Raw genomic sequence first — 27,931 nt, 5'->3', positions numbered from 1 at the left:
TTTTTGACTAACTCTGAGACGGGGTCCCAAAGTGAGTGAGATAGGCGGAGAAGAGAACAAACACGAAGGAAAGGAGGGAGATGAGATGACAGTGTGAGGGACAAGAAACGCTACGGTGAACCTACGAAATAATAATGGAGATGCTGCTCCACCATCTGGGCTGGAGATCAGCTCCTCCTGATTCTCTGTCCCTAAGCATGTCTATAGAACCCCGTTTTATGAAATGTTCTTGCCCCACAACGTTCTCTGAGTTTTGTTCCGTATTGTGCCAGATTGCAAAGACCTTAGGTCAGGTGCTGGTGTTTGGTCTGCTGCACCTATTTGATTACCCTGTATAAACAATAAGAATAGGTTAATAAATATGCTGTTAACTCTGAAACTTAATGACACCATGCTGTAGTTTACTGACAACTGGAACTGTGAGGACAGCGTAAAATAAATTGAACAACATACCAAGGGCTATGTTACTGAGTACATTATTTATTCTCATATTGAATTCAATAAAATACTCACTTAAAAAGCCAACAATTTTAACTGAAGCTGCTGCAATTTCCACCCAAGTACTGTAGACTAGAGGGGCCTTGTTGCAGGGATTAGGTCCAGCGTGCAGCTCAGCACACAGGCTTGACAAAGGTCTGAGAAGCGGCAGGGGACCCCATCAGCTGGGCAGAGATCCACTGGCCGTTCAGGAAGTAGAGTGTGGGACAGGAGGCAGGGGGAGCAAGGGCAGTGGAAAGAGAGCTGAAGGAAGGAGCTGAAGGAGTGAGTTGGGGGCAGGGGGAATGGGCAGGGACAGTGGCAGGGGAGCGAGCTGGAAGGAGGAGGCAGCAGGCAGGGAGAGTGGGGAGGGGCAGTGGCAGGGAAGTGAGCTGGATGAGCGGGCAGGGCATTGAGGTGAGCTGGACAGAGGAGGTGGGGGAGCAGGTAGGGGCAGTGGTCGGGGGGAGCAGGGGCAGAGGAGGGGGAGTTATAAGGGGGCAGACGTAGGTGTTGGGGGGCAGCGGAGGGAGCTGGAAGGAAAGGACAGGGGCAGGGAAGGGGGAGTTGGAATGGGGCAGGTGAGGGGCAATGGCAGGAGCAGTTAGGGCAGTGGAACTGGGCTGGGAAGGATCAGGAAGGGAGTGGGGCAGGGGCGGGATGGGGCAGTGCAGGGAGGGAGCGGTCAGGACAGGGACTGGGGCAGGGCAGGTGCAGGAGGGAGGGGGCATGGGGCGGGATGGGAGGAAGCGGGCAGGGACAGGCGAGGAGAAGTGAAAGGGGGCAGGAAGAAGGCAGCATTGGAAGGTAGCGGGCAGGGGCAGTGGAAGGGGCAGGTGAGAAGCAGTGGCAGGAGCGGGCAGGGGGCAGTGGAAGAGGAAGGGGAGGGGGCGGGGCAGGTGCAGGAGGGAGCGGGAAGCGGTCAGGACAGGGAGCTGGGGGAGCGGGGAGGGGTAGTGGAAGGGGGTAGGGAGGGAGCGGAGAAGAGGCAGGGCAGGTGCAGGAGGGAGTGGGCAGGGACAGGTGAGGGGCAGTGGAAGGAGGGAGCGGGTAGGGGTAGGTGAGGGGCAGTGGCAGGGAGCGGACGAGGGGCAGGCGAGGGGCAGTGGAAGGGGGCAGGCAGGGGCAGGCGAGGGGCAGTGGAAGGGGGCAGGCAGGGAGCGGACGAGGGGCAGGACGGGGCGGGGGCAGCGGAAAGGGGGCAGGCCAGGGGCAGGGGCAGGGCGGGAGCGGACGAGGGGCAGGAGGGAGTGGAAAGGGGCAGTGGAAGGGGGCAGGCAGGGAGCGGACGAGGGGCAGGACGGGGCGGGGGCAGCGGAAAGGGGGCAGGGGCAGGGGCAGGGCGGGAGCGGACGAGGGGCAGGAGGGAGTGGAAAGGGGCAGTGGAAGGGGGCAGGCAGGGAGCGGACGAGGGGCAGGACGGGGCGGGGGCAGCGGAAAGGGGGCAGGCGAGGGGCAGGAGGGAGTGGAAAGGGGCAGTGGAAGGGGGCAGGCAGGGAGCGGACGAGGGGCAGGACGGGGCGGGGGCAGCGGAAAGGGGGCAGGGGCAGGGGCAGGGCGGGAGCGGACGAGGGGCAGGCCAGAGGCGGGGCGGGCCGGGCTAGGAGCCCGGGGAGGCGGGGAGGGAGCCGGGGAACGAGTGGGAGGCAGGCGGGGCGCTGGCTCGCCGGGCTGCGGGCGCAGGGCTGTGCCGGCCGCGATCTCTCGCACACGGGCGGCGGGGAGCCGCAGCGCCGGGCGCTGCCATGTTCGGCCCGGGCTCTCGGAAGCGGCTCTCCGGCAGATCGGTGAGTGCGCCCTGCCCGCGCCCCCGGCCGGCTCCCCGGGCTCCGCTGCAGCCAGGGCTCGGGGTCCGGCACCTGCTGGCGGGGAGCGCCCCGCGCTGGCCCCGGGGCAGCCGCCCTCCCTGGCCCCGGCGCGGTGCGGGCTGCGGCGAGCCCGGGCCGCCCCTCCGGATCCCGGCCGCTGCCCGGAGTCCGCCCCCGCTACGCGCGCTGCAGGTGCCGCAGAAGGAGGCTCCCCGGCACGGACCCAGAGCCGCGTCCAGCGGGGCTCGCTCGCCTTTGTCCGGGGCGAGCCGCCCGGAGGCGCCGCCTGGCCCGTTCGTTTCGCCGGGGCACCTCCCAAACCCACCTGCTTTCGCGTCACCTGGGTGGGAGCAAAGCGCTCCGATCGGAGCCCTGGCCAGCAGCGGGGGGAGGTGGGGTGGAAAGACTCGGGTTTAGGGTTGGAGGGGGAAACACGTTGCTTTGCTTTCTTGTTTGGTGGTGTTGTTTTTTTAAAGCTGACTGCCTTGGGCGAGCCGGAGAGAGGACAGCCTTGCAACGCATGTGGTGACCAGTGCCCGGGGTTTGCCTTGCATAAATGGAGGTAGGAACCCCTGAATCTTTTAGTTTCCTGGTTAACTGAAACAACGGCAGGCCGCAAAGTTCACTGCAGGGGTGCAAAAGGGGGTGATTTGTGTGGGTGAATTTCCTCACTTTTTTTTCCCACCTGAAGGCTCAAAGAGGAGCTGCAGCAGCGGGTGCGCAATTCAGTGAGGCTTGTGGCCCTGGGAGCTTCCTTTCCCATGTTTGAACAGCCATGCTTAGCTCAGTGTCCTGTGGCTGGGGTTTCATTCTCCTTTCACTGAGACAGTGCTTCAGAACTTTTACAGTTCATCTCCAGTTTGAAAATGTCACCGTGGGTTTTTTTTTTTTAATTTATATAAATCAGCTGTGAATGTTGAATTGTGACCCTAGCTCCCTTGCCTGTCATGTTTGGCGGATTGGTCTTCTTCATAAGCAAGTTGCTTCCCTCCCTGGGGCACAGGTGGATTTGTGATATTAGGCATTGGGATTGTAAAGCACTGAAATCCATCCTACACCCAGAGCAAGAGGAACGCCAACATTTCTAAGCACTTCTTTCCTCCCCCATCTTGTGCTAGAATGATGGTCCCTGGCTGCTTGTTTCTGAATTGCCCGCTCAGCTGCCACTGCTTACTACATGCCCAACTCATCTTTGTGGCTTCTGCCATCCCCCTGACAGTTGGGTGTCCCTCATCAGAGGGAACAGCAGACTCAAAATGAGGGACATGAACGACATGATGCTGGAAGTAGCTGGGTTAATTTATTTGGCATGAACGATGCCTGGAATAAATTGTCTAGGAAGGTTGTGGAATCTCCATCATTGGAGATTTTTAAGAGCAGGTTAGACATACACCTGTCAGAGGTGGTCTAAATAATACTTAGTCCTGCCCTGAGTGCAGGGGACTGGACTAGATGACCCCTGAAAGTCCCTTCCACTATGATTCTGTGATTCTATATCCTCAGTTTAATCCTGTGTTTATATCCTACTGACAATAGTGAAAGCTGCAAGATCTGGGTAGGACGGAGGCAAATCTGGGTCCAAACTGAGGCAGGATACTAAACATCAGGCAGGATATTTCCTCTCTTCCACTCCAGCCTGCCCCTTACTGGGCGTTTCTCAATGTACAAATGAGCAATTATGCCCCACGACCCAGTGTCTGTCCCGTACAGCAGGTTTGAGGGCTACGGGCAGCCTTTTCCCATGGTGACTGCTCTCCTGGCTGCACGCCCCAACCTTTGACGGAAGCAGTGTGCCCAGCACTTGCTCTTGTTCTCTTGAGGCAGCTGCCGTGTCCTGCTGCTTTTCCCATACTCTGCATCCGCCACATTTGTGTCATAATATATTTGTACAGTCACCCCGTGCATCTTTTTCCAGGGGTTATACAGGCTTTTGTTAGCTGTCAAAGGCATCTTCAGATCTCAGGTTTGTGGTACTTGGTATTGTCCCAGAAGCTTGCAAGGTGCTTCAAAATGTCAGAAAGAGGCAGGGAGACCTTATAAATATGTTACATGAAGATGGAGGCACCTCTCAAGGTTACCATCTCTAACCATCACAAATCGCTGTGCGGGGTCCAGGTTTGGTTTTCATTATGTAAAAATCTGCAGCTACTTCTCAACATCTTGGCAGGCCATTTTTTCCCTAATGTCACAACCTGGTGATGCTGTTTGCCACCACCAATGGAATTGCACTCATCTCGGTGGATGAATGGTTTGCCATCAGCTTGCACTAACATGGCAGCAGCCGCCCTCTCTCAAAATTTCCAAGCCTGACGGAGGGTTTCTGGCAGACTGGGAGTGAGATGGTGTTGGCTCTAAAGGAAAGGCTGCCATATCAGTGGAGGGAGTTATCTCCTGCATCCTAACGGAAGGCCTGATTCTGATCTCTCTTTCACCAGTGAATGTCAGGAGTAAATCCATTGAAATCAGTGGGCCAGATTCTGACTCCTGCTCCAGCTGCTTTCTAATGCTCTAGCAATGCAAGGCAGTTGGCTACCTTGTTTCACATTGGAGCTTCCGCATTGCCTCTATTCCAGCCAGTGCAGGGATGTTCCCAAGGACATGGGGTGTGTGGCAATTGTACTGCGCACTCTGGCTGTCCCTGGCTGCTGGAATAAGAAGAACTAGATAAGTTCAAGGTCAAAAAAGAACCTGATGAGTACACGGCGCATAGGTCCATCAATGGCTATTAGCCAGGATGGTGTCCCTGGCCTCTGTTTGCCAGAAGCTGGGAATGGGTGACATCACTTGATGATTACCTGTTCTGTTCATTCCCTCTGGGGCACTTGGCATTGGCCACTGCCGGAAGACAGGAGACTGGGCTAGATGGACCTTTGGTCTGACCCAGTCTGGGCGTTTTTATATTCTTATGTTAATAGCCCATGTGCATAAGTTAGAACCTCTTTTAGCTGTTTTGTTATACTGGTGACTGTACCAGCTCCCATATAATTATTTTGAATTGCCTAAATGTATGAATCTATAATCAAGTAAAATGAAGCCAGCTAATTTGCCTACTTAAATAAATATATACAGTGGACATACATTCAATTTTACTTTTAGAGGTCTGTTCTCCCATTAGTGCCTAGGACTTATAAGTAGGCAAATATTAATAACAGTTACTTTTGTAGGTCACACACTCACGGGAGAATAGATCTGCTGAATATGGAAAAAAGTATATTTAACTAGTACTGGGGATGTTCATGAACATATTAAACTGCTGGGTGAAATTGAAAGAAACAATAGTTTTCAAGGGGATGTACGGATTAAGGATACAAGCCCATATCAATTAACCACTAGAGGTTCGTAAGCCTTTTTGTAATCCTTTAACAGTGTACTTTTGCTGATAAATGTAAATTGGACTTGGGCTTCAGAGATGGGAATTTACAGCATAGATCAGGGAGAGAGGAAGTTATAAGCATGCAGACGCTGAAAGTGGAATTCATCCCAGTTGCTGAGGCAAGCTTTGTGTTTTATAGATAATTATGTGGAATTGTGTGTTTTCTAATTAACTGCAGTTTGGGGCATGATCTATATGTCCATGTTAACAAGCAAGCAAAGTTGTGTCTTGTCAGATCTCAGAGATTTTTATGCTTTTACATTAATTGGAAAGTCACTTTTTTCAGGTATGGGTTTGATTTTGATTATTGATTGAAATGATCATTCTTGGAAGCATATGCATGTTTCCTGTTTGAAGGAAACCATTCATAAATAAATCCTATTCTTCCAAACTATTTCTGCCTTCCGAATAAGACCGCCATTCTAATTTAAAGGAAGTGAAATAATAATTAAAAAGGAAAGGGGTTTTCAAAAAAATCTTGATTTATCATGATGAATGAATTGTTGTAATGGTATCTTTACATTACAATGTCACATTCATGGAAGCTTGTGGATTTTCTCTGTTAATGTGCCAGCATTTTTAATATGTATTTCAATGGATCCAAGTTAGAATAAATCATATGCAACATATTCTTTAAATTTGGGTCCTTATATATGCACAATACCCATATGAAGCCCATGGAAGTTTGTGCGTCACTGATCCCCCACGTAAATTGAGAATTTAAATTTTCAGTTTGCAATGATTTCGCAAAAAGAGAAGAAAAACAGGTTTCAGAGTTGCAGCCGTGTTAGTCTGCATCCGCAAAAAGAAAAGGAGGACTTGTGGCACCTTAGAGACTTATGCTCAAATAAATTTGTCAGTCTCGAAGGTGCCACAAGAAAAATAGACTATTTTATTTAAAAGAATCAAGACTGAATTTAGTCATCACTAGACATCAATTCTGCACTGCAGTCCTCCAAAGACATGACTATCAAACAGTAGCTACTGTAACCTGCAATTTCTCAGTGGTCTTGAACAGCAAAGTGACTTTTTACTTTAATAACATGATTTTTTTAATTACAGTAGACTGTGTACTAAAGATATAAAAAGACAAATATTTGTGTAGGGCCATGTTCCTGAAAATTACCAGTAATGTGAACAACAGATTACTCATTCAGTATTTAATATAGGCTGGTACTTGAAAGGTGGCGTTGTGTGAGAAAGTGAAATCTTATTCAATAAAATCTCCAACTCCTTAGGATTCTGGTTGCTGTTTCCTAATCAGATCTGCATTACATTAAACTACTTGCCATTCAACTTGTTAACAAGCTTTGCATTAAATAAAGCTGTCTCTGGAGTTGAGTGAATGAATAGCCATTAGAAGTGTCTTGTGCATAATGTCTGGCTGAAGAAAAGCCTGCAAAAGAGGTGGTCAGAGGAGAGAAAAGGGAAGGGAATTTATCCCCTATTCCTAATACAATTAGTATGAATATGCAAACCTTAAAGTTGACAAATGGGTACCAATCAGGACAAGGGATCATGCTGCTTTTGCCACCCTGAAGTTTTTGATAGTCCTTTCACATGGACATTGGAGAAAGTTATACTTGAAATTGCTTTTCCTACCGCTTTTAAAATATACTGTTGAATACAATCACGCATACTGCCACACGTTGCCTGATTTTGGTGTATCATCTACAGCCCTGTATTGTTTAGATGTTTCCCCTTTCAGAGAGTCTTTTCACCATCAGTGACCCTCACAATTCAAACACCCCTTTTATTTCCAGCCCCCCCACCCAGTCTTCCCCCCCCCCCACAAAAAACCCCTATTCCAAGCAGAGTTTTAACCTCATAATTTCTCCATGCATATTCATCTTACCATAGGCCTGATCCAGTAAAGAACTGATGGGATCTAATTTAGTTGTTACCCGTCAAGACAGAGATCTTGGCATCATTATGGATAGTTCTCTGAAAACATCCACTCAGTGTGCATTGGCAGTCAAATAAACCAACAGAATGTTAGGAAACCATTAGAAAAGGGATAGATAATAAGACAGAAAATATCATAATGCCTCTGTATAAATCCATGGTATGTTCACACCTTGACTCCTGCGTGCAGTTCTGGTCACCCGCATCTCAAAAAAGAGATATTAGTACTGGTACAGAAAAGGGAGACAAAAATGTTTAGGGTTATGAAACAGCTTTCATATTAGGAGAGATTCAAAGACTGGGACTGTTCAGATTGGAAAAGAGACAAAAGAGGCGATTCGATAGAGGTCTATAAAATCATGATTGAAAGAGAATAGGCAAGTGTTATTTACCTCTTTAAACTGTCATTTACTTTCAAACTAGGGGTCATCCAACAAAATTAATAAGCAACAGCTTTAAAATAAACATAGGGAAATACTTCACACAACGCGCTGTCAACCTATGGAACTCGTTGCCAGGAGATGTTGTGAAGGCCAAATTATAACTGGGTTCAAAAATAACTAGATAAGTTCATGGAGGAGAGGTCCATCAGTGACTACTAGCCAAGATGGTCAGGGACACAATCCCATGCTCTGGGTGTCCCTAAGCCTCTGACTGTCAGAATCTGGGAGTGGATGACAGGGGATGACCAAACAGAATTGTCCTGTTTTGTTCATTGCTTTTGAAGCATCTGGCACTGGCCACTGTCATAAAACAGGATACTGGGCTAGATGGACCATTGGTCTAATCCAGTATGACCACTCCTATGTTCTTAAATGGAGAAGTGCCAGAGACTCCATTAAGTCCACTAGAGACTTCGCTGTTGCTATTGATTTTACATGGAAGGCGCCCAGACACCGTGCTGACAGGTGGCAGTATAAAACCCTAAGATAGATAGTATTTTTAAAATTAGCCAAACTCTTGCAGAAAATCTTTGTTGCCATAGTTATGCTTTTCATTTGCAAGAGCTTTAAATAGTAGTAATAAATGTGCCATAAAAATGATGCTAATGCTTTTAGTTTTTGACTGCCACTGTGAAATCACATTTGTGTTGTTTATTGAATTCTTGTCCCTGTAACATGTGGTGACATTTTCCCCCCTAAGTCATAGTTTGATGGTCAAGAGTTCCGCTTCTCCTCAAGGAGCCTGTTAAACTATTTTACAGTCTCTATAACTTTGGCTTATGTTTATGTAACAAGCATTGCCCAGTACTTAAAAAGACACTATAAAGCAGAATCTTTAAAAGAAGGGAAACCATTTGTTTCTCAGTTTGGTAATATTTAACATTAATGAATGAAATCCTGTGGAGAGAACTGTTGAAAGCATTCACTGTGCTTATAAAGCGTACAATGCCTCAAGAAAAGAGGACCCTAGATTTATATAAAGGTGGCATGATTTAGTGGACAGAGTACTGGATTGGGAGTCAAGACACCTAGTTGCTGTGTGATCTCAGGGAAATCACCTAGGCTCTGTGTGTGACAGGCCCAACCTTTGTCTGCTTTACTTGGATGGTAAATTCTTTGTGGGTAGGAACTGTCTCTTACTGTGTGTTTGTACAGTGCCTTTTCCTTGATCTCAGCTGAGTCCTCTAGGGCAGTGGCTCTAAACCTTTCCAGACAACTGTACCCCTTTCAGGCATCTGATTTGTCTTGTGTACCCAAGTTTCACCTCACTAAAAAGCTACTTGTTTACAAAATCAGACATAAAGATACAGAAGTGTCACAGCACATGAGTACTGAAAAATTGCGTAGTTCTCATTTTTACCATATAATTATAAAATAAATCAATTGGAATAGAAATATTGTACAGCATATTGAGCAGTATAAACAAGTCGTCGTATGCATTTTTAGTTTGTACTGACTTCGCTAGTGTTTTTTAATGTAGCCTGTTGTAAAACTAGGCAAATATCGAGATGAGGTGATGTACCCGTGTACCCCGGGCTACATGTACCCCTGATTGAGAACCACTGTCCTAGGGACTAACATACCATTAATAATTAATAAAATAACTAGTAATTGTATATTTGTGCATAACCCAAATCTGCATATATTGGAGTCACATTCTTCCCTGGAAATGTACACTTCCCTGGCCGGCTTTTGGTCTTCAGTTTGATTACTGGTGCAGCTTCCACAGGGCAGAAACAACAATGTTTTCAGTGTAGCACATGAATGAATAACCGTGAATTCTGAAGCATTTGTCTCTGGTTTCAAAAAGAAAAAAAAGAGAAAGAAAATACAGATTATTGCTTCCATATGTTTTCAGCCTTTTTACACTGCTTGCAATTGTTTCCTTTCATGAATAACATGCTTTGCATCTCTGTCTCCTTTAGAATTCAGATATTCTACACATCCTTGCATTTTTATTTCTACGGCTTTTAGTTTGGAGACCATGAGCATACCTTACACAATCTTATCCTGTATGAGCTTCTGTTCGTATCACTTCCATTTCAGTAACTCAAGGCCATGTTATCTTATTCAGTTTTTGTGGTGGGTTGCTGAAATAGACAAAACTGTACCGGTGAGAAGAATATTGAACCTAATGACCGTGAATACCCTTCCATTCTCATCTCCAGAAGCCATTCCTTGGACTTGTCATGTGTTCGGGGGTTCTATAGGAGTGAGTAAAAAAGGGTCTATCTCATGGAACGCTGTTCTACGTGATGATATATCCTCTGCAGTTAATGTTGAGTCTATCAGCATTAATTTCTGCATGTTCTTGCTCTACACCGTTAAATGCCTTGGAAGCCCAGGCTCTCGGACTCTGCAAGGTGGGAGGCTCCCAGAACTCAGGCTGCAACCCAAGCCCAGAAGTCTTCACTGCAATTAAACAGTCTCATAGCCAGAGTCCCATAAGCTTGAGTCAGCTGGCATTGGCCAGCCACAAGTGTCTAATTGCAGTGTAGACATACTATGGATACATTGGAATTGCTACTTTAGCCCATTGACTTTACGCCAGGACTTAAATTGCCCCATTGGGGTTAATTTTATCTCCACATACCTGTGAGAATTTATATTTGTTTGTTTCTTTTTTAACTGTGTGTATGTATTATAAAGCCCTGGAAGAAAACTAATGCCCTGACATACAATAAACATAAGGAGGAGTCCTTGTGACACCTTAGAGACTAACAAATCTACCTCTAAGGTGCCGTAAGGACTCCTCGTTATTTTTGCTGATACAGACTAACATGGCTACCACTTCAAAACCTGACATACAGTAGTAGTCGTGTTCAACTCAAATGACTGATCAAATCTAAATTAATGTATTTTTATTGAACACTATAAAATGCTTCTAAGAAAAACATTTACTTTTAACATACTTTTGTCTTCAGTTATTGTAAAACTGATCTATCAACTGCTAAGCCCTAAAAAGGGGAAAATAACTTTCTTGCCAAAGCTGAAGTTGTTCTTCAGCCTTCTGTTCTGAGACACAAACTAGAAACTAAATTGTGGTGCTCTTGAGCAATACAGACAAAAACGCTGATTTAGCAAGATACTTGTGCACGCATGTAACTTTAAGCATGTGAGTTCAATGGTCCCATTTACTTACATGTGTTAGGTTAAGCATGTGTAGACGTGTTTGTAGTATTGGGACCTAATTTATTATTTTATGACTTCTCTCTGTAAGTTTTCATCGGAAAAAACAGTGTTAATATGATTGATCTCTCTATGGTACTTACATGGGCCGCTGTGCACCTCACAATTTTTAATGTGTGTGTCCTTACAGCACCCTGTGAGGTAGGGAAGTAAGAGAGGTGTGATTCCTGAGGCATAATCTATCTCCTGGGTTGTTGAGGAGTAGATGGATTTGAAGGCATCTCACATATTTCCTCATAAGAACCTACCTTTGGTGACGTCCCAGTGCTCTGTAGCAAAGCTCCCTTCTGTAGATGATTAAGAGATGGAAGGTCATGGGCTCTTTTGTCAAAACAGTCTTTCTGCTTCCACTTCTGATTTTCTTTCGTCTTCCGGACGGCTTCATTGTGATGAGATTTCAGGAAGTTGGTGAATTAGATTGGATCCTTCTTTCCATTAACTGCTGAGCTGGAGAAAAGCCATTCTCCAGAGGTGTACTTCAGTAAACCAGTAAAGTTTATACAAATCACCCCCACTGTCAAAAGTTTTCTTCGTAAAGTTCTTTACTTTCCATTTAGACCTTTGCACAAGTCCATTTGATTGGTGGTAATTTGGACTTGAATTTTTGAGATGAAAATCCCCATCTCTGGCAAATTGCCTAAAATCTGCACTGGAAAAATTGGGGCCCGTTATTGCGAAAGACATCACCTGGAATTCCATGTCTGGAGAAGACTTACTCTTAGTACTGTGCAGTGTGCAAATTTCTGGATGCCAAGAACAAGAATCTCTGACTATTAAATAATTCTTTGATTACCAGGTATAAATCAGTGCCTACCTTCTCATAAGGCCTTTGTGGAACTGGATGAGGTTTCAGTGGCTCTGCCTGTTAGCATGGCTTGTTTTTCAATATTGCACCTTTTCCCCAAGGATCTCATAGCCTTGACTCCTGGCCTCTCTCCTTTCTGGGGTGCCAGGAGGAAAAAATGGTGGCAATTACATTTTGTTTCATGCGGTTCTCCTGCAGCAACGATGTTGATGCTTCAGATAGTCTGCCTGCTGGACCAAGTTCTCAAGGGGGCTGGAGGGAAGGCAGTCAGTTTTCTTATTTCTTCTACCCCCTGAAGATGAAGGGTTCTTGCTGTGCTGAGTAGGCATTGCCTCCTACGAGTAATTGAGAAGACATGTTTTACCCCTTAGTGTGATATTAATTTGTATTGCTTAGAATCCACAATCAGGAATCAGGGCTGTTTTGTCCTAGGTGCATATAAACTAAGTAATGCTTGGTATGAAAAGAACTGATCAGCAGCAGTTGACGAACTTGTGAAGTGGGAGAATTTTGTTTGGGGAGGGTGGTTGCTTTGATCAAAGTTTGATCTGAATTCTACAATATTTTATTGTGCACTTGTTGAGGGTATTCAGCTGGTAGATGGATTTGAAGGCATCTCACATATTTCCTCATAAGAAGTCTTTGGTGAAGTCCCAGTGCTCTGTAGCAAAGTTCCCTTCTGTAGCTCTGTTGCAGATATTGTTCTAATTTTCAAGTCAGGTTTCTGATTTGCATAGTAACAATGTTTAGTTGGCTACCTGCTACCATTTATTTCCTGACAGGGCCTGGGCCTCGTATTTATCATCAGCACTTCACGTGCCCCATGGCTCAATGAGAGATGAAAGATTAATCATGGAAGGGGCTGAGTACCCTCAGTGGGAGCAATCTCTTGAGAAGCATCCAATGTTTCAGAAGCAGAGAGCCATCCTGGATGGTGGAAGTTAGTTCAGCCATCACTGACCAAATATTTGTGTGATCGAATAGCCCTTCATTCAGATCACTTGAACATTGGCTGTAGCTGACCCTATTTATTTAACGGTTCATATTCTTATGGTTTGATGGTTTTCACAGCTGATCCTTTTCTGGAAGGTTTCGTACAGCGACATTTGTAGCCTGTTGACAAGAGAGGTGTTTTGTCAAGGGAGCTATTCCTCTAGGATAGCGGTTCTCAAACTTCATTGCACTGCAACCCTCTTCTGACAACAAATTACTACAGCACCACAGGAAGGGGGACCAAAGCCTGAGCCCACCCAAGCCCTGCCACCCCGGGTGGGGGTGGGGGCAGGGGCAAAGCCCCATTGCCCCAGGCGGGGGGGCCAATGCTGAAGCCCAAGGGCTTCAGCCCCAGGCAAGAGGCTTATAACCTTCGCCTCAATGCCCAGGACTGAAGCCCTCAGGCTTGGGCTTTGGCTTTGGCCCTGGGCCTCAGCAAGTCTAAGCCAGCCCTGGCAACCCCATTAAAATGGGGTCGCGCCCCACAGTTTGAGAACCACTGCTCTAGGATAGCAGAGTGTTTTTTAAACTAGCAATTCAAGATCCCCCCCCAATGAAAAGATTCAGAGTAATACTAGTGGGTTGGTGAGAAAAATACCTAGGTACAGAGAAGAGAAACACAGCTAAAAATTAAAAGGGTGTACAAAGACGTCTAAAGGATGTGATTTACTGAAACAGTGTTTCTCAGACTGTGGTCCACTGGTGGCCCTCCCAGCACTCCGTGGAGAGCCCTGGAGAGCTGTCAGCCCACATGATGCTGGCAATTTTTTGTTTCTAGGTGCCACATTGTGACAAAGTCAACTAAAAATACGTACAGTATTTCCCCCGTATTACTTTTCACTGGAAATAATGGCTTTAGTTGCCACCAGGACATTATGGGATAACAAATAGGAAGGAGAGGGTGTCTGTGGCATTGTCAGTGGGAGATATCCACGAGACAACTTTTCTCTGTATTAAGATATGGTCCATGTTGCAAAGATGTTTGAAGGCCTCTGATATAAGAGATTGAAGATTTGATTCTCCTCCGACTTATGCTGCTGTAAATTGGGAATTATTCCTGTGAGGTCACAAGAGATGGGATGTGGCTGGTGTAAAACTGGTGTCACTCAGAGCAGAGTTGGATCCTGATTCTCTCCTGGCTAGTAGAAGCAGTTGAGATTGTCTCAGGTGTTCTTGCTGCCAATTCCTAGGAGTGAATTTTCCAGGATAAGGTCTTTTTCCTTAGACTTGAAGGTCCTTCAGTGTGGCACATTCTTCCATAAAAGAAGGATGATCTTGCGGTTAAGCCACAGGGCTGGTAGTGGGGTGGTCTGGATTAAATTCCAGATCTCTTCTATGATGCTTCAATTTCCCATCTGGAGAATGGGGATAATAATACTTCCTTTCTCCCACTGTTTTCTCTTCACTTTGCAAGCTCTTTGGGAAAGGAACCACATCTTTGCACGTGTGGGTGGGTGTACACACACATACAGTGCCAAGCACAATAAGTCTCTAGGTAATTGTCTGTAATGCTATAATAATTAATAACTTCCTCTAGTATTCTGACAGAGTCCTGGTGTGGTTGTCCTTAAACTGGTAAGGCGTACACATTTTGTGAGGCTTTTAGTTGGCCTTAATTACACCAGCTTAAGGGCTTGATTGTTGCAGTTGTCATTTGGCTTTGTGGCTCATGGTAGTGCAACTGTGGTTTATTGCCATCTATAGGTGAGTACGTTGTGGTTTTTTTAATTGTTTATTTAAATTTTCTTATTCCGTAAATCGACTTTGTGCCTCAGGGTGTGTCTACACCACAAAGGCGGGTGTGATTGCCTTTGTGGTGTAGACACACCCTGAGGCACAAAGTCATGCCTGACTAATCTAATCGCCTTCTATGATGAAATTACTGGTTCTGTGGATGAAGGGAAAGCAGTGGATGTATTGTTTCTTGACTTTAGCAAAGCTTTTGACACGGTCTCCCACAGTATTCTTGTCAGCAAGTTAAAGAAGTGTGGGCTGGATGAATGCACTATAAGGTGGGTAGAAAGCTGGCTAGATTGTCGGGCTCAACGGGTAGTGATCAATGGCTCCATGTCTAGTTGGCAGCCGGTGTCAAGTGGAGTGCCCCAGGGGTCGGTCCTGGGGCCGGTTTTGTTCAATGTCTTCATAAATGATCTGGAGGATGGTGTGGATTGCACTCTCAGCAAATTTGCGGATGATACTAAACTGGGAGGAGTGGTAGATACACTGGAGGGCAGGGATAGGATACAGAGGGACCTAGACAAATTGGAGGATTGGGCCAAAAGAAATCTGATGAGGTTCAATAAGGATAAGTGCAGAGTCCTGCACTTAGGACGGAAGAACCCAATGCACAGCTACAGACTAGGGACCGAATGGCTAGGCAGCAGTTCTGCGGAAAAGGACCTAGGGGTGACAGTGGACGAGAAGCTGGATATGAGTCAGCAGTGTGCCCTTGTTGCCAAGAAGGCCAATGGCATTTTGGGATGTATAAGTAGGGGCATAGCGAGCAGATCGAGGGACGTGATCGTTCCCCTCTATTCGACATTGGTGAGGCCTCATCTGGAGTACTGTGTCCAGTTTTGGGCCCCACACTACAAGAAGGATGTGGATAAATTGGAGAGAGTCCAGCGAAGGGCAACAAAAATGATTAGGGGTCTGGAACACATGACTTATGAGGAGAGACTGAGGGAACTGGGATTGTTTAGTCTGCGGAAGAGAAGAATGAGGGGGGATTTGATAGCTGCTTTCAACTACCTGAGAGGTGGTTCCAGAGAGGATGGTTCTAGACTATTGTCAGTGGTAGAAGAAGACAGGACAAGGAGTAATGGTCTCAAGTTGCAGTGGGGGAGGTTTACGTTGGATATTAGGAAAAACTTTTTCACTAGGAGGGTGGTGAAACACTGGAATGCGTTACCTAGGGAGGTGGTAGAATCTCCTTCCTTAGAAGTTTTTAAGGTCAGGCTTGACAAAGTCCTGGCTGGGATGATTTAGTTGGTGTTGGTCCTGCTTTGAACAGGGGGTTGGACTAGATGACCTCCTGAGGTCCCTTCCAACCCTGATATTCTATGATTCTATGATTGCAGTGCATGATCGAGCCAGCTTTCGTCCAGTTGGCGTGGGTAGCAGTGGTGGTGAGGATGTGGCCCATGCAGGCTTTGGTGCATGCTAGCTGCCCCATTCCAAACCCTCTGGGGACCGTAAGTACTTGGGTTTTTGGCCTGCTCCAGGTTCCTCACTGTCTTGTCTTCTCTGCTATTGTTGCCCATGCTATCTAGATGAAAGCTAGCAGGGGATATGCCTACCCACGCTGCAGTCAGACTTCATTTGCGGCGTAGACCTATCCTGGGAAGCCCTGTGGTCTAATGGAATCAGCACAGGACTGGGAGCAGGGAACTCATGGATTCTAATTCTACTTGACTCACTGTCAGCCTCCAAGTTTCAGAGTAACAGCCGTGTTAGTCTGTATTCGCAAAAAGAAAAGGAGTACTTGTGGCACCTTAGAGACTAACCAATTTATTTGAGCATAAGCTTTCGTGAGCTACAGCTCACTTCAAGAATCCCATACCTTGTGCTTTGTGAGCCCAAACGGGAGCCTGTTAGCTGGGTTGGGTTGTGGCTGGTGGGGAGGGGCTCTGGGACCATTGTGGGAGGGAGTGTACATTGGACCCTTTCAAGAGTGTCCTCCCAGGTGTTCTCACTTGGTTTCCCCCTTCCTACTTTCTACTTCTCAGGTCCTGCAGGGAGAATACTTCTGGGAACCCCTGGAGCATGGCTAAAGCTGGGAAAGCTACAATGCTGCCCTATATATCTGTTTCCCCACCCAGTAAAATGGGGATAGTAATATTTCTCTGCGAGACGTTGAGGGAGCTAATGAATGTTTTTGTGCAGTGCTCTAATGCGTAAGGCCCAATCAAAAGGGCTCAGTATTAGTATCATTATCTCCACCATGGGTGGGGATTATAGCACGAATGGGCATTTATGCTTTAAGAGAAACTCCTACACCTTCAATAGAGGGCTTATAGTCTCAGAGAGAAGGGACTTTAAAAACCGAAATGTGCTAGTCTAAAAAAGATCACTTTTTTCCTGGCCAGTATTTCACTGTGCAGCCTTTCATACAGAGTCGGGATTCGTTTTCTTAAGACATAAACATTTCTGCAGCCAGATCTTGCTGTAAACTAGTGCAGTATCTTTGCTGAGCTCCATCAGCGGAAGTCAGGCTCTTGTCTTTGATTTGTTCCCCATTACAGATAATTGTTCTCACTTCTTTCCAGAGATTCTCTTCCCTATTCTACTGTTTATCTTTAAAAATCTTTCCCCATTCTTTCAGTTTTGTAATCCATTAATGATTGTATCAGTGAATCACTGTTTTAATAATCTATTACATTCTAATTGACCACAATCTCCTTATAGAAATCTTGGTCCTCTAAGTACATGGAAAAGCTTAAGTATCGGCAGATAGCATCAACTCAGATTTTTGCCTGATGGTCTCATAATAGCTTGTTTATGAATTTCAACTGTACATTTAATTTTTCTGCCATGAATAACCAGGCAGTTATCACACAGGAAATCAGGGGTGAAGGTTCTGTAAGCAGTGCACCCGACATGACGCTGATTTGTGGTCATTAGCTAATATTTAAGGAATTCGAAATGCTATTTGTAATTTGTCTGATTATAAAGAAAACAAATTTCTGGGTAAGCCATACAGGCATGGCTGTTGCTACATAGACAGACTTTCCAATTAAGTTTTGGTATGTCTAGGTGTACACTGCATGTGCCTTAAAATGCTGTGGCTGTTTATGGGTCTATTGTACCTTTTTTACACCAATCTAGTCTTCCATTAGTTTCAGTGGAGCTGATCCTCGTTTAGAGCCGTGTAAGGGAAATGATCTCTCAGCTGGAAATCACTCACTTTGTTGTTCACTTGTACTCCCATCCATGCTCCACGGGATGCTCCACTGCATACAGCCAGATTCTGCAAGGCGCCGACCACCTCCGATGACGGTCCAATCCCTATCTTCAAAGGGAGCTGAGGACATTGTGTAAATTTGGACTCCAAGCCCTCATTCTCACAGAGCTGTGCACCTACATGGAGTTTCACTGAAGTCAGTGATGCTCTGTCTAGGCACAGAGAGGTCCATTAAAATTGAGCACCAACCAGGATCGGGGCCTAAGAGAGCAGTAACTGCGGAAGTTAGGCTGGATCTGCAAAAATCACAGTGTGCTCTTGCATTAAGCAGAAAGAGCCTGGCTATTTCTTCCTCTATGTATGGTTCTTATGCTCCGCAGTGATCTGACTCCAAAGCTTGGTGCTTGAAGTGCTCAGAATCGCTATTATTATTATTACAACTAAGGAGGGTGATGCTTCGCACTCAGTCATCACGGCAAATATTTCATTCGGTACCAGTTGCCCTTGTAGCTGCTGCTATAATGATAAAAGACGTAATGGCTGCTCTTGGAGATAAGGAAGCTATATAAATATAATTACTGAAGTCCCTCTGTGGAGGTGGGGTGGGAAGCCTGTAGATAGATGAGTCCCTCTGCCTCTATATCTGCAAGGGAAGCTCCTGGGGCACTTTGCTATGCCCTAGAGAAGGGATGAAACTCCACCTAACCAGCATGCTAACCACTCGCCGCAGCACGCTTTCCAGCCGGTTGCAGCTTCTGGCATACTAAATTGGAGCTGTCTGGTCACAGCTGCGAGCAATTAGCTACCCACCCCACCACCACCACCTTTCCTCCTCCTATTTCTTGTCACCAACCTGCTGGAATTCATGAGTGAAAAAAGGGAAGCCCCTAGCAAGTTGGGGAGTGAGAATATTAGAGTTTTGAGCAAATCGTGTGTAGTTAGTGAATTGCAGTTGCATTAGCCACTGTGGCTAACAGGTTTACAAAGGGCTGTTGGTCTTACCCACAGGAACAAATTCAGCCTCTTCATTCGCTATTGGGAGTTGCACCCAATTACCCAGAGCTGCCAAGGTCTCAAAAAAACTTACAAGTTCATTTCTAAAGCCTTTTCCACAGTAGGCATTTTAGCCCTGGGGTAGCTGAATTAGCACAAATCTGCACAGATGTGATTTGTACCACTTTAGGTCACCCCTGGATAGGAACCAGGAGAAGTTGCCCAGTGCCCATTGCGTTGTGGTGGTGTTTGTCATGTCTGTGTTACGGGCTTGCATCAGTGCAATTATGCTGGTGGCTAAAACCCTCAGTGTAGACCAGACTCAAGCTTCAAGCATATTTTTCTTTATTTTCCATTTCTTCTTGTAGGTCCCTTTTTTATTTTTTAACCGGGACAGGAGCATGTTTTCTAGTTCTGTAGCCAGATATTTCTGAGACCATACTGATGAAAATGATTTCCATGGCAGCAGTAACCATAGGAAACCTTCTGAATGTGTCTTGTTTGGTTCCTGGCTCCTTTATTTTAACTGTGTACTCTGCAAACAGAACAGTGAGTATCCTTGGTGTCTTGTGCACATTGTAACCATGCAAAGGGCCGAGAATATTTGCTGTGCCCCTTGGCTGATGAGCACCTCAAGTCTGCCATTCCTTCAAGTGTACTGGAATGTTTTCGCACAGCTTGGGGGTTGGGGAACCAAGATGTGGTGACTAATTCTCTTTAGCTGGCCAGAAAACCTTTTGTAGGAGGATCTGTTAGAAGAAATGAAGTTTCATAGCTATCGTCTGACTCCTGTGAGCACTCAAAGGGTGCAGAGGACATTGTACGTTGGATGCTAATTGCTCAAGAAAGAAAAGAGAGCTGGCTCCCAGTACCTCATTCCCTTTTGCTATCTTTCTCTGTTCTTTTCTGATACTATTTTAGAAAGATGTTGTGTTTCTGGTACAGCGAGGACGTACTATACAGTAGAACCTCAGAGTTACAAACATCTCAGGAATGGAGATTGTTCGGAACTCTGAAATGTTCATAATTCAACAACTCATGATGGTAGTTCTTTCAAAAGTTTACAGCTGAACATTGACTTAAAGTACAGCTTTGAAACTTTATTATGTAGAAGAAAAATGCTGCCCCCCCTTTTTTTTTTAGTCGTTTCCATTTAACACAGTAATATACTGTATTTGCTTTTCTTTTTGGTCTCTGCTGCTGCCTGATTGTGCAATTCCGGTTCCAAATGAGGTGTGTGATTGACTGGTTAGTTTGTAACTCTGGTGTTTGTAACTACTGTAATTATTATTGTGTATTACTGTGGTGCTTAGAGCCCACCCAAGAACAGGGCCCTATTGTGCTAGGAGCTGTACAAATACAGAGTAACACAGTCCCTGGAGAGCTGACAGTCACCCAGGGTGGGCAAAAGAGACGGAACGTTCACCCTTCGGCAAGGATGGAGAATCTTGATTTAAAGAAAAAAATGTGAAAATGCCATTAACGTGTTTCGTTGAAAATAGACATTCTGTTGAAAGTTTTATCAGGAAATCGAAACAGGGAATGTTTCTCTGGGACCTATTCAGAGGAGGGGTCCCGTGTGTACTGCTGCATGGAGGAAACTTGAAGTGAAAAGCAAATCTAGTGCTGGAAATGAAGCTTTTAAATCAATCCTCATAATGAATTGGAAACCATTGGTGCAAGTGGGAATTAGAGCTAGAGTTAGACAGGTCGTTCATGGACAATCCTGGCACTGGAAAAAGGGCAATTGTTTGCAAAAATAAAAAATACTTAGCCCAGCTCTGGGCATGAACATTATGGGGAGGGGAACAGGCACTTATGTTTTGGTATCACCGTTAGCCAGGTGAGGAGGAGGGGAAGATTCCATTAATGATTCGTAAAATTAATATTATTCCATACAGGGCAGAAATACAAATCCTTTCACTCCCTCCCAACCCCAAAAACATATATTATTATTATTATTATTTATAATTTATTTGTATTCTGGTAGCACCTAAAGGGCCCAACCATAGCTCAGAACCCCTTGTGCTAGGTGCTGTGGACACACAGAACAGACAGCCCCTGCTGCAAGGAGCTTACAGTCTCTGTAAATATATATTGCCTCAATGACAAGCAAACGGGTCTGCTCTTTCCTCCTTCCATCTGCTGTTTCACAAACCACTGTTCAGTTTGTACCTTGGCCATTGCAGGGACAGCCTTCGTGCTGGTAATTCCACACGTGGGCCGCTGTGCAGAAGATCGATGTGTGGAGAGAATCATGCATAAACTAGTCAGACTAGAGAACTTGGTGGGGTTGGAGGAGGGGTCTTCACTTGTCATCATCTTTCCCTGTCATCTCAGTGTACGCTGGCACAAATATTAAGGCACCGTCAGTCATTGCTGCTCCACGGGGGGGGCGGGGGGTAAACACAGCTGGACCAAGCTTTTTTTGAGATTTGCGGGGGAAGGGAGAAATTCAACTTCTGCTTCAGCAGGGCAGTTTGACAGTTCATCCTGCTTGCTGCTGGTGAGATGATGATGATAATTATGTGGAACTGTCATTCTGCATTTGATGGGAAATTCTACTTTTCCATGGTGTGACTATGACACCCTGGCCCAGTGCCATTCTGTAGGGTCCCCATCTGTTGTAAGTAGACCCAATCGCTGGGTCCCATGTGGTTGTAAACTAACTGGGTCTGGGCTGAGTCTAGCTTGTTTCTAGCTCTGGATCCACAGGGCACGTTTCCAGGCTCAGGCCTTCTGTCTGACATCCTTCCTTGGGATGTGGCTCTGCAATCCAGCTGCCCTAGATCCTGAAACCAGTTGTCAGACCTTCCGAGGCCCTCAGTTGCTTACATATACAACCCTAAAGCTCCAACAAGGATGTGGGCATTCTGGCTTCTAGTTTAACTCCTTTAGGAACAGTGTGTCAGGAAAGCAAGGGATACAGGCTTAGCAAAGGAATTTCTTAACCATATGTAAGCAGGGGAATAGTCCCTCTCTTGTGGGGAACTTTCCTGGCTTCTGCACTACCCTGGTGAAGTGGGCTAGCGAAAGGATCTGAGTCCTCGCTCCCACTTCCTTTACCCAGTGGCTTCCCTGCCCTTGAGGACTCCCCTTCCACTCCCCTGTCTGGCAGAGTCCTCATAAACCCAACAAGGCTGGGCCCAGGATTCCTGGGGGGCTCAACCCCCAACCCTGCTGTGGTCACCTAGGACAGGGGCTAGGGTGCCCCCACTCCGGGGTACTCTCTCTGCACTGGGCACTTCTCTGACCCACTGACCATTACATACAAGTTAAAGCAAATGCAAGTTATTTCATCAACAATTAATTTTAAAAAGAATAAGGGGAAATGGGAAAGGTTAAAGGAAACACATCACCCCGCTCGGTGGCAGGGAACACCACAAACAGTGTCTCTGGAGTGTCAGGGCAGTTCACAGTCTGTTTCTTGTAAGTCCCAGGCCCCTTCTCAGGCCCTGGCTGTGCTGCAGGGATGCTGGGGGTTGGACACTCGCTCTGGTGGTGGCCTCACGCTCTCAGGCTCGAAGGGGTAGGACCCTTCTGCCCAGTGTCGCCCCCGCCCTGTCGGGGTTACGATCCAAGCCTGGCCTGCAGAGCCCCTTGGCTGAGGCGTCTCCCTGTGCGGGGCCCGCTGCCCAGGGTCCCCCTCGGTCTCCTCAGCTGCTCACCGCACCCAGCTCCAGACGGCTCCAGTCCCAGCTGCACCGCTCTGTCTCTGCTGCTCTGCCTCCAGCTCCCGGGGCTGCTTCTTTGGCCCCTCTGGCTCTGGGTGCTGCAGCTCTGCTCCCAGGGCAGGTCTGCTCTGCCGGCTGCTTCTGTGACTCTGCTCCCAGCATTGACCTGCTTCCTGGGCTGCTTTTCTGGCCCCTCTGGCTCTGGTTGCTGCAGCTCTGCTCCCAGGGCAAGTCTGCTCTGCAGGCTGCTTCTGTGACTCTGCTCCCAGCACTGACCTGCTTCCTGGGCTGCTTTTCTGGCCCCTCTGGCTCTGGTTGCTGCAGCTCTGCTCCCAGGGCAAGTCTGCTCTCGCTGGGCTGTGCCTCTGGCTTTGGGGCTGCAGCTCTGCTCCCAGGACAGGGTCTGCTCTCTCTGGGCTGCTTTTCTTGTCCCTCTGGATCTAGCCCAGCTCTGCTCCCCGGCTTAGCTCGGGCCCCTGCTTTCTCCTTAGCTCGGCCCCACTCTGTCTGACCCAGGCAAATCCAGCTCACACAGAGGACGGGACCTCCCTGGCCTCCTGACTCTCTGATTAGCCTGCCCGCCCTGTCATTCAGGCTGACCTGGAGCACTGGCCTCTCCCCATTGTTCCTGGGGACTATCAGTCTCAGGGTCCTGGTTTCCCATAGACCCTTTCCCTTTTAGTACTGGGAGCTAGCAACTAAAACATCCCCACTGAATGTTAGTAAGGGGGCAACAGTCCCCTTACACATAGTCATTTAACTTTTAAAAGCACTTGAGAGTTACAGATCTTTGAAAACTAACAGAAGTCTGATCTGACAATGTCTGTGGGTCCAAAGTCTTGTCAGTGTTTCAGACTGAACAGATCCTCCCCACCCCACCCTCCCTCTCCTTCCCTGCTTCCCTGTGGCGATGGTCAGACCCCACTCCACAGAGAAGCACTCACCCTTGAATACAGTCTCTGTCTTCTTTTGCCATGTGCCATGTTTGTCCCTTCCCCGCTCTAGGCTCCTTTACAGAGAGTCCATTGTTCCAGGGGGTTGGGCCAGCAGTTTAGCAGCCACAAAGTTGATGGCTTCAGATCTGCTCTGTGATGGCTTCCCCAGGAGAGTCCTTCCACAAGGTGTCAAACACCTCTTTGGAGTAAGGCTGCTGACTGAAATACACGGAGTGATAACATTGCGTTGGGCCAGGTTAGACGTGCGTTCAGCATGTAACACAAAATGGAGGTTACAATACAACACGGAGTTCACAATTTGACCCAGACACATCCCACTCTGTCACAGTGACCATTCCAGACTACAAGATGAGAGTATGTAGACCCCTGTCTGTAAGGCAATGGGGCAGCCTTCATCAACTCCAGTAGCTGGGGTTTCTATGAGGGAGCTGCCCCTAGACCAGGGGTGGGCAAACTTACCATGCTGCTCAGAGCAGCAGGAGCTCTCAGCCCTGCTGCCCTGCTGGAACCAGCCCCACTGCCCGTGTGGCGGTGTGGTTGCGGGGAAGGGAGACAGCAGGGGAGGGGCTGGGGGCTAGCTTCCCCGGCCAGGAGTTCAGGGGCTGGGCAGGACTGTCCCGCGGGCCGGAGTTTTCCCACCTCTGCCCTAGACCTTGTACAGTTTCATATTAGCCTCTGACGAGAGGGTGTCTAGTAATGTGAATGCCCTTGCTCTGGTCCCTTTTTGACTATTGGAATGGAGAAGCAATTAGGGCTGGTCAAAAACTTCCCTCAAAACTTTTTTTCTGGAAATATTTAGATTTGGATATTCCACCACAGTGCCTCATGGGAGTTGTATTTTCTTGTATTTGGTTGGACAGATTCCTGGAGATTTCATCATGTGACATCATCTTTAATTAAAGATTATTCTTTAATTCCTGGAGATTCCAGGACAATCCTGGAGGGTTGGCAACCTTAGGCCAGACTCCTTGCCTGGACTGTATCTCTCATGGTGCACTGTGGTCAGAGATTCCCATGATGTACCACCTCCCCTGTCCAAGTGGGGGACTATGGTGCATCGGGAGAGGTCTAATCTCTGAGCCCCATCCTATAGAAAAGAATGGGACCACAAGGCACCCAAACTACAACTTCCATGGGGCACTGTGGTGGCATTTCTATACTGAAATATTTTGGGGTTTTGAATTTTCACCAAAAATTTAAATTTTCCATAGAAAGTTTGGACAAAAAATGATTCTTTTGGTTTTCATCTAAATTTTTTGCAGGAAAAAATTCTAATTTTCTGACTAATGCTATCATGTGCATTTTCCCCAGAAGATTGCATCAGTTGGGAGTGAGGGAATAAGAGATATCGGGGCATTTTTGGAATGTTTGTGTGAAGAGAATATGGGAGAATGAAGTTGATTTCCTAATTAAATAGATGAGTCCCCTGTTTTGTTATGACAAATTTTAGGTTTGCCTAAACCTGAAACTCAAAGTAAAACCTGGGTGCTGTGAAACTTCAGCAGACTAAATCTGGCTATGGTTGAGTAGCCGTGCACTTTTGTTGTCAGCTATGCACGGTGGAAGGGAATCTATAATAGACTCATGAACGCTAGGAAAATGGAGCAATGGGCATAGCTCCTTGGGCCACAGACGGTTGTAATTTTGTGTATACGTACTGTGCTGAACATATCCTTAGTTCTTAACAAATCATAAACACCACTAATTGTTTATGGCAATGAACCTATTTGAGCAAAGTGTCATTTGAAGGGCAACGTGTCAGGTTACAAAGACTGAAGGACTTTTCTTGCCTGCGCTGAAAGGAATCTCTCTTGCCCGTTGCGTTCCATTTCACCAAGTTTGTAACTATTGTTTGTCTTCTACAGAGAAGGCACATATTAGATGGCGTTTGCATCGTGTGCCTGGAGATGAAAATAGGCCAGCTTTACCAGACCCCAATAGACTTGAGTCCTGACAACCATGCTTTTACTTTCTACAGATTATTTAATCACTGTAGCTCTAAAACCCCACAACTACAGAAAAGTCAGGCTTTTGCTTAAAATACATGACTATTAAAGAACAGGCAATCAGTCGAGAACAATGCGAGACACAGAATTGCTTTCTCTTCTCACATGCAGAACGAATTGTAACATTTATAACGAAGCTGCGTTCCTGCTGTATTAAATCTGTATTTTGTGCCATAAAGATAATGTGCTGGAACGGTATCGCCTTTAGATGTCAGATTTAAGGAGGGTGGAGAAACGTGAATACAATAAAAGTTAATATTGTTCGTTGCAGTTTGTACAGAGTTGTAACATGGAGCATTTAAGGCTTTAAATAGATGCGTTTGAATTTGTTTTTATTATGGTGATTTTTCTTCCTAATACCAGGAATAATGCTGTTCTTGCAGAACAAAAATGGTTTCCTATTGTCATGTGATGGATTTAGCTTGTACCTGTAACAGATGTGAAATTCGGCAAAGTATGCAAACGATCTGATTAATTCCGGAATAAAGAAGCCACATTGTTTGCTCTTATTTTCCCTTGTTATTTTCAGAGATATAAATAAAACATGTCCAAACTGCACATCCCGAAGTTCCAGGAGAGACTGTATTTATTTTCTGCAAAGGTGATGCAACTGTGGCATATGAAACATGAATATTTGCAAGTGTCTGATGGGAGACATCTCCAGGCATTAGCATTATGCTCAGCATCTCAGTTGCACAACATTTAACTTTATTAAACATTTAATCCAAAGTAAAATTATGAATATTAAAATTGCTCATTGGTTCTTCATTTTAAATAAAGGAGCATTTGTATCAATGTACAGCAGAGGGCACCATATAATGCTTAGCTGAGTATTTTGCTGTTTAATATCTGTATAAAGGGAAAAAACTGCTTGAATCATATTTTTTAGAAATTAATGACAGTGCGGCTGTATATATCATATATTTGGCCACCACTGAAGCTGGTTCAGTAGCTTGTCATATTGATTAGTGTTCAGCCTGTTGGTACACCGAGCTTCAGGGGTTTACGGATAAGGAAGATACATTTTGAGAGACACAGAGGAGTAATGATGAAAGATGTCAGCATAGTAGAGGTATGTCTGAAGGAGTCTTTCCCTACCAGTTGGTAGCTGTGGGCACTGTTACAAATCAGAGATTTCTTGAGCAGTATCTAGGCAATATTAGATGATATGTATTTCATCCAAAAGTGTCAGAAGTGCTTCACAGCAGAAAAGGAAGACACGGTCCTGCACAAGAAGACCTTACAATCCAATGTCCAGACTTTGCCACCTTTCTCGTCGGGAAAGTGCCATACTCTACCAATACCCCCATTGATTTCAGGGGCACTCCTGGTAGGTAGAATCTTACTTGTGAATAAGGGTAGCGGGATTGGGCCTTAATTAAGATGTTTACTTGCTCACATGTGTAGTCTCTCTGAAGTCAATGGGACTCTTTCTGTTAGTAAAGTTACTCACACATGCAAATTCATCAAACCCCAAACATGTTAGTTAAGTCCCCAATCCTGCAAAGACCTAGGCAAGTGATTCATTATGCACACTGAGTATTCCTGCTGAAGTAAAAATCGAGGCTGTAGGCTGCTCAATGCAGTGCCATATACAGAAACACACCATTTTAAATAGTAAATCCAACACTGACACTGTTTCTCATTGAACTACTTTGTGTATATTAAGTGTTTCTTTTGAGGGGGAGGGTGACCAGACAGCAAGTGTGAAAAATCGGGACAGGAGTGGGGGATAATAGGAGTCTATATAAGAAAAAGACCCCAAAATCGGGACTGTCCCTTTAAAATCAGGACATCTGGTCACCCTAAGGAGGGGAAAAACCCCTGCTCAAATGTTCTGTATTTCATATTGCGCATTTGTTGAAGAAGTGAGATGTGTTGGCATTTGTTCAGCAAGCAGTTGTATGATTTTGAAAATGCCAAGCCTGTGTTCAATTTAAACTTTAAATTGTTTTACTTCACTATGGCATATTTAAATATTCAATACAGCTGCATTTCTGATATTACACTTTGGCCCATGTACTTTAAGGCAGACCCATAGAATTCCATACCGAATTTTAGAATTTGCCATTTATCTAACAGGATTTCAACATTCTCCCTTGGCAACCACCCCTTTTCTATTCAAATTGTGCAGAGTCAATGCAGTCTCGAAAGGCTTTACACCGACAGAGTGCAGAAAGTATGAACATCATTGTATTGAACAGGGGGTCTGGTAACTATAGCAATAGTCCTTGTAGTCAAAGATAACCAAAATTTCAAGCTATGTAAATGTTGTTTACATATCTGTGGAGTGTAAAGAACAGTTAGAGAAACATGGAAATGTTGGAGAGGTTTTACGGTAATGCGCACCACTCTCCAGCATAGACAGTATACGTATAAAGTTTGCGGGCGATACCAAGCTGGGAG

General features: G+C 46.0%; 1 protein-coding gene across 1 annotated transcript in view; it reads left to right on the top strand.

The window, feature by feature from the left end:
* The first annotated feature begins 2,144 nt into the window (after window positions 1-2,144).
* PRICKLE2 (prickle planar cell polarity protein 2) overlaps window positions 2,145-27,931 on the top strand; it is a 202,258-nt gene continuing 176,471 nt past the window's right edge. Inside the window, exons 1-2 of the mRNA XM_084634184.1 lie at window positions 2,145-2,264; window positions 2,762-2,847. Coding sequence (XP_084490310.1) covers window positions 2,223-2,264; window positions 2,762-2,847 — 128 coding nt within the window. The 5' untranslated portion in view covers window positions 2,145-2,222. The remainder of the gene's footprint in view (window positions 2,265-2,761; window positions 2,848-27,931) is intronic.

This window comes from Lepidochelys olivacea (assembly GCF_965140295.1).
Source record: "Lepidochelys olivacea isolate rLepOli2 genome assembly, chromosome: 7".
Taxonomy (NCBI): domain Eukaryota; kingdom Metazoa; phylum Chordata; order Testudines; family Cheloniidae; genus Lepidochelys; species Lepidochelys olivacea.
This window is presented reverse-complemented; position numbering and strand designations above follow the sequence as displayed.